This window comes from Trachymyrmex cornetzi, unplaced genomic scaffold (genome assembly GCF_001594075.2).
Source record: "Trachymyrmex cornetzi isolate Tcor2-1 unplaced genomic scaffold, Tcor1.1 scaffold977, whole genome shotgun sequence".
NCBI classification, from domain to species: Eukaryota; Metazoa; Arthropoda; class Insecta; order Hymenoptera; family Formicidae; genus Trachymyrmex; species Trachymyrmex cornetzi.
Genome location: NW_017300330.1, coordinates 88,537 through 96,200, shown reverse-complemented (window position 1 = coordinate 96,200; position 7,664 = coordinate 88,537). Strand labels below are relative to the sequence as shown.

Genomic DNA, 7,664 nt, shown 5'->3' with positions numbered 1-7,664 from the left:
TAGACGGGCCTTTACATTGGATTCGCTACTGGCCTTACGGTCTCTGCTGTGATTGGTCAATTCACTTACTGCTTACGTGTCACGGCCTTACGTTCTTGTATGTGTCATGGGCTTCACGTATTTCCACCATGACAGCACCCTAGTGCAGGAACAGAAAACAGACCATAGGCTACTGATTAGTACCTATCAAGTGAACGATGTAAACTAGGCCTATGGCACAGGGTGCGTTCCGTTTCTCGCATGATGCGCATAATGCATCGTTTATCCTTGTTGCTCACCAAATGTTAAACAAGGACAATGGATGCATCATGCACATCATGCGCAATACGGAACGCACCTCTAGTCTGAAAAAATTTCTGTTAAGGTATATCAAATGGAAGTCGTACTTGAGTTTGTGTGATAAAGCGTGTCTATGGTTTACGGTAATTCTGGTTGTAATTATATTTTTCATGATAGTACATCTCGAACAATACGTAGATCGAATGTCGTGAACAGTTACCGTATCTGTTACAATTTCTGCCAAATTGTTAATTGTAAGTATCTCGCAGTGTTAACTGTTACTGAATCTTTCGAAGGCTGGATGACGTTCAACTTTAATGTAATATGAAGCGAATGTGCTCTGTTTATTGATTATCTAAGATTCATTTGATATTTTAATTTTTAGAAAAATTATTTAAGTATATCTTAAAAGGAATAAGCACATATATTTCTCGTATGTTTTGTTTTCAATGAGTTTTATTTAAAAACATTTCAATCGAAAAAGTTTATATTTGAATATAAAGGCAATGGTTTGTATAAATGTTTAATTTATAACAGGAATGTCCCATATTACGGCTACGTCAAGTGGGATGGAGCGTAGTATTCACGAAATGTTAAAGGATGCACCCTCCTTAAATGAAAGTGATAGCGCTGTACATACTGGAACTCCTCCTCCTCATGTACCAAACAATAGCAATGATGGTCATCCAAAACCAGCCACCATAAACTTGAGCCTAGGAAGTCCTACTACTCCGATTTGTAAGTATCAAATATTCTTTTGCATGTATTTACTATCTAATGAGATGATACAGCATTAAAATTGAAGTAAAAGATATCTGTATGCCTACAGCAGTAGCAGTTTCGCCGAGTACACCTATTCAGAATGGTGATACACAAACCATGCGTACCACCCAGAGTAAAATTGAGAGTCTGAAAAATTGGAGTATTTCCACATACAAATGCACCAAACAATTAATGTATGAAAGATTAGGGAAAACGTCGCGTACTGTGGACTTTGGTGAGTTTTTGCCTAAGAGAATATTCATATGGCAATATTTTTGAGACTTTCATGGATGTTTCCTTCAGAAGTGCCAAAGAGTTTGCGGGTTATTGTTGTATAGTCATCTGTTGTTACTGCTAACATTTCATGATCTTTGCTGTTTGCTTCATCGAGACAAGGAGCACACTAATATTGAGTGTGTTCCTTATCTTGATGAAGGACAATAATCCACAAATTCTTTGGCACTTTTGAATATTCTTGATAAATCATTTTTATTGTTTCTATATATAATAAATACCTATTTATTTTTGTATTTTAGAACTTGAAACACAGATCGAATTGCTCAGAGATACTCAGAGAAAATATTGCAATGTTTTGCGATTATCACGAGCTTTGGCATCACACTTTCATCACGTTGTTCAGACGCAACACGCTCTCGGAGAAGCGTTTTCTGAATTAGCACAAAAATCGCCTGAACTTCAAGAGGAATTTCTGTATAATTCGGAAACGCAAAGAAATTTAACTAAAAATGGCGAAACACTTCTAGGGGCCTTAAATTTTTTCGTTTCCTCTGTGAATACCTTGTGTAATAAAACGATAGAGGACACGCTGTTCACAGTGAGACAATACGAAACTGCAAGGTATGCGATTTTTATTTTAAATATATTTCCATTTCATGTCAATTTTAGTTATGCTATTATAACGTAATAATTACTTAGGATAGAGTATGATGCATATAGAACAGATCTAGAAGCTCTTGTGCAAGCTACAAAATCAGACAGTAATAATGTGGCGAGATTAGAGGAGGCACAGACTAATTATGAAGGACACAAGCAGAATTTCGAAAAATTGCGCTCGGATGTTTCCATTAAATTGAAATTTTTGGATGAAAACAGGGTATTTTTCCTTTATAAATTACTAATTGGCTAATTAATCTCTTCTAATAAATACGTCACTGTTTTAGATTAAAGTAATGCATAAGCAACTTTTGTTATTCCATAATGCTGTATCTGCTTATTTCTCGGGGAATCAAACTGCATTGGAAGCAACTCTCAAACAATTCAACATCAAGGTGAAATCCCCAAACTCCACTTTACCGTCGTGGCTGGAACAGTAGTCGATTTAAATTGAATATTTCATCCTGCTGTAAAGGATATGAATATACAAATGCGTTTGTCTGTCGAATTACTCCAAGTTGTAAAACGCAGAAAGTAAAGGTAAAACAGTTATCAAAAAGAATTTGACGTACGTAAAAATTATCAGTATTGTGAGCTGTCGTTGAGTTTGACTACTTAATAAAGAGTGAAAAAAATTACGTGATTCATAATGTAGAAACAGATTGTAAATTCAAGATATAATATTGATTATTAATATTATTTTACATGTATGTACAGGGTGCCTCATTTTAAATGATGACCTCAAATTTCTCTTGAATAGTGCATTTTAGAGAAAAATATTTTAGAAAAGTTTTGTGACTTTTTGAGAGAGACATAGTAAGATGGTATCATTGTTTTGACCTTTAGTGGCGTTGTCAAGGTAAGGGCAAGATCACTTTGAATTTTTTAAATGGAACTCTCCATTTTTCATTACATATTCTTATAGGTACCTCGAGAGCTCTTTTCAAAACACTGATAAAGTATTTTTTCATTAAATACTTTGCGAGTTATAAGGCTTGAAAGTTACAGTACCGTCGGCATTAGCATTGCCCAAGATGTCCGACTGACGGCTAAAACCTCTTGAATGTTCAGAATTGTATACCTCTTATTTTCATTTTTACATAGAAATAAATTTTTAATGCAAAAATGAAAATAAGAAGAATAATCTCCAATGGTCTTGATCTTGACAAATGTTATCCAGGTCATAATCCTGAACAACATTCAAGAGGTTTTAGCCATCGGTCGGACACTTTGGGTAATGCTAATACCGGTGGTGCTCTAACTTTCAAGCCTTATAACTCGAAAAGTATTTAATAAAAATACAATATTAAAAATCTTTATTTTAGGCCGCATATGTAAGAAACAATCAATACTAGAAATTTAAAATATTACGATTGAAGCTGGATCTTCATTGCTTTAAATAATTCAATCTTAAATTATTAATATACACTATATATTTACTTGCATTTATATCATATTGTAGTCTTTTTCAAACTGTGCGCCGAATTGTTTTTCCGGATTATAAACACAATTAAAACTACTCTAGTAATCGCGAATTAAATTGACAAGCAATTTAATAATTTAATGCTATCATCAAGCATCATATTATAAAGATGTTAATATATTGAAACTGTTAATAAATTTATTGCAAAAAATATTACCTCGGCTGGGACTTGAACCCGGATCTTAATAAAAATAAACTTAATTACAATGTTTTGAAAAGCTTTCGAGGTAAGCTACAAGAATATGTAATGAAAAATGGAGGGTTCTATTTGAAAAACTCAAAGTGATCTTGTCCTCACCTTAACAACACCACCTTGGGTCAAACAAATGATACTATCTTGTGTCTCCCTCGAAGTCATAAAATTTTTGTCTAAAATATTTTTCTTTAAAATGCACTGTTCAAGAGAAATTTGAGGTCGTCATTTAAAATGGGACACCCTATATATATATATATATATATATATATATATATCTCGAGCATTCCATGTCAAGTGAGCTATCCGTTTTTGTTAGGAAGGACACTTCTTATTTTAATTTAACACGACTTAAAATCTTCCTTGACATATCTACTTTATAGTCCCCAAGTTACAAGTTATTATCTCTGATACTGATTCTACAATGAGTCAGTAGTTGGAAATCTTAAGTCTTAACCAATTTTAACCTAAATAATTTTTGCATCTACTAATTGTACAGCGAGTCGTTTAGCTCAACTAGTTGGAAGCATGATATGAAGATAAGGTATGCGTATGTGCATGTCCATGCCCCTAAAATCAATAAGAATTGTTCATAAGCGTATGTCATCATTAAGCACGAAATTCTAACATGTGCTTTTAAGCATGTCTTTCAATCCAAAAAATTTTCTAACTTCTTTCGATTCGATTTATTTTTTGTTTTATGATGGTATTTTCCGTATCTTTTAACTGCACAACGCATTTTGAATGTTAAATCACTCAAACTTTAGAGTATATCCACACAAACCTGCATAGCCGCATAAACGTATGCATAAATAAAATTATCCAATCACATTTTACATGCGTCTTTGTAGGAGATATGCGAATGGATAATTTTCTTTATGCATACGTTTATGCAGCTATGCAAGTTTGTGTGGATATACCCTTAAGCGGGGAGCACAGACTCTTGCATAACGCATAACACATGAGGCATAAGAAATTGAACCAACCAGAGTTCTCTATTACATGGAAGGGAAAGTAACGGAGAACTTCGATTGGTACATATTCTTATGCATTACGTGTTATGCGTTATGCAAGAGTCTGTGCTCCCCGCTTTACACTACAGAATTTATTCGACATGTGCTGCACATGTGTTGGCGACTATGGGTGTGTTCCGATATACACTGCCAGTACTGAAAAATTGTTTCGCTATTACTATGCAACGCGCTGCAACAGCGTCTAGTTCCCTCAATGACGTCATCATGAAGATAGACCGGGTTGTGTTTCGTTATTCACTGTCAGTACTGGCAGCATTGCACATACCGTTCCAATATATGTCGTAGTACACTTCCAATGTACTTTTCCATCTATATGACGTCATAAATTTTTGTGTCACTTCCTACTTCTATTACTGCGGCTGGCGACGTCAGGTAATCACAGTAAAAAGATGGCGAAATCCAACGAAATGGAGAATCCGGAAAAAATGTGTTTTTTAGATGTCGAAACGAATGAAAGTTATGAAATATTAGTGAATAAAGAAGATGCAGAAAAGGCACGCAAAGGTATGTATATAATTAAAATTACAAATTTTATATATATATATATATATATTACGGTACTATAAGTACTACTAAATCCGTTTCGTTAATCGTTATGCATCGTCATATAAAAGTAGTATATGACGTTATGCAACGTCATATACTATTAGTAATTTCAGAACGCTTCTGCAGTACTGCTTTATGACGTCATGTTGCCAGTACTGACAGTGAATAACGAAACGCAGCTTATGGCTGTGTTCCAAAATTGATTGCCAATGGTTGCGTTCAGCAGACTCAGTAGTTTTGCAACCGTTTTATGATTCGTCGCGCTGATTGGATTATACTTTTAGATTTAAAGGAATAGTCCTATCTCAGCGAAGAATCATAAAACGGTTGCAAAACTGTTGAATCTGCTGAACGCAGGCAATGCTGCAGGTATGTCGTCATAAAAACATGGCTGCGTTTCGTTATTCACTGTCAGTACTGGCAATATGACGTCATAAAGTAGTACTGCAGAAGCGTTTTGAAATTACTAATAGTACTTTTATATGACGTTGCATAACGATTAACGAAACGGATTTAGTAGTACTTATAGTACCGTAATATACACGATAACCCATTTTAATCGACGGATCCAAATATCTCCTAAAATACGCCAGCTACAAAAAAATGGTTGAGACAAAAATTGTCGAGGACAATGAGGGTCATTTATCTGTGCTAATAATTTTGACCTTCAGGTCGATTTTCAAGGTTATTTGAAGGTCAAGGTCATTTTTTAAAATGGAAACCCCTATTTTTGACACCGGATTCGAAAAGAGCGGGAAATTTTACGTTTGAAATGATATTTTAGAATTTGTTATTGTGAGTTTAAGAAGGTCAAATCAAGGTAAATGATTAAAAAGCACTTAGAAGTTATTAATTTAGATTTATAAGCTTTTTATGCATGATAAGTGTTTGGCGGTACTTCAAATAGTAGAAAAGCTGCGAAAAATTCAAAGACTTTGTCTTTATTTTTAGCGTTACCCGGAAGCAACGACGTGGACGTAGTAAGTTCTGTTTCTTTCGGGGTGCTTGATTATCGTGAGTCCCCTTGCCTCTCATGTTTGGGGTGCTTGATTTGACCTTGATTTGACCTTCTTAAACTCACAATAACAAATTCTAAAATATCATTTCAAATGTAAAATTTTCCGCTCTTTTCGAATCCGATGTCAAAAATAGGGGTTTTCATTTAAAAAAATGACCTTGACCTTCAAATAACCTTGAAAATCGACCTGAAAGTAAAAATTATTAGCACAGATAAATGACCCTCATTGTCTTCGACAATTTTTGTCCCAACGATTTTTTTTGTAGCTGGCGTATTTTAGGAGATATTTGGATCCGTCGATTAAAATGGATCATCGTGTATATATATAATTTGGAATTTTAATTATATAAATACCTTTGCGTGCCTTTTCTGCATCTTCTTTATTCACTAATATTTCATAACTTTCATTCGTTTCGACATCTAAAAAACACTTTTTCCGGATTTTCCATTTCGTTGAATTTTGCCATTTTTTTACTGCGATTACCTGACCTCGCCAACCGCAGTAATAGAAGTAGGAAGTGACGCAAAAACTTACGACGTTATATAGATGGAAAAGTATATTGGAAGTGTACTGCGATATATTGGAACGGTATGTGCAATGCTGCCAGTACTAACAGTGAATAACGAAACGCAGCCCATGCTATCAACAGCGTTTCAATTTTAGTAAGCATGCAATTGGTACGAATATGCATTTCAAATTGGAACGATATCATGATGGTTGCATTGCTAGTAAAAAGGGGATATATTTCATTGATACCCTATATTTCATTGATACCATATTGCTCCGGAAACAGTCGAATCTATCCAAGCCTGACGTATGCTTGTAACTGCGCAGTGCTCTACCACCGGACGAGCATACTCTTGTCTTTATATCATGGCGGGAAGCAATAAAGTTGAATTTGATCAGTTTTAAGAAAATTGTTAGTCTTAATCAGGGTACACAATACCAATAGAAAATATTGAATCTTTATAAGCTTCCTTTTTCATCAGTAGATGGCGCCACTGCACGCTACAACACATACAAGATTCATATCAGTGATATGCAGATGTGAATTGATGTTAGTCAGGGGATCCAAGCTGCCATTCATAAACTCATTCCTTACAATTATTACGATTCCCATGATTCTTGTTAAAAGTTTCTCCTCCAGAACGGTAAATGGCATTATTATATGCCACACACTTTTTGTAATAATATATCTCTATCCAACTAAATATTCATATGTCATCATGACATAGTAGTTACTAGTTCGGGTACGATCATATAAATAAAGCATCGTTGGATAGGGTTGTGGATCGGATGGATGACCGTAACTTTTTATATTTTTATATTTTTTATATTTTTATATCAAACTTGGCGAAGAAGTTTCCCCTTCTTTGGTAGATGGCGCCAGTGGCGAGAAAAATGTTTCAGGAGGAACTGCACCCAAAAAAAAATAATTTTAATATTAGCAGAAA

The 7,664-nt window shown here is 34.5% G+C and overlaps 1 protein-coding gene across 7 annotated transcripts in view; it reads left to right on the top strand.

Annotated features, from left to right (window-relative positions):
• The first annotated feature begins 326 nt into the window (after positions 1 to 326).
• The window catches only part of Arfip (ADP ribosylation factor interacting protein arfaptin), a 28,131-nt gene continuing 20,793 nt past the window's right edge, over positions 327 to 7,664 (top strand). Inside the window, exons 1-6 of one of the 7 annotated variants that reach the window (XM_018521237.1) lie at positions 327 to 364; positions 817 to 1,017; positions 1,091 to 1,276; positions 1,578 to 1,899; positions 1,978 to 2,155; positions 2,223 to 2,632. In XM_018521237.1, coding sequence (XP_018376739.1) covers positions 819 to 1,017; positions 1,091 to 1,276; positions 1,578 to 1,899; positions 1,978 to 2,155; positions 2,223 to 2,375 — 1,038 coding nt within the window. In that variant the 5' untranslated portion in view covers positions 327 to 364; positions 817 to 818 and the 3' untranslated portion in view covers positions 2,376 to 2,632. The other 6 variants (XR_001940573.1, XM_018521239.1, XM_018521238.1 and 3 more) reach the window with 6 other exon arrangements.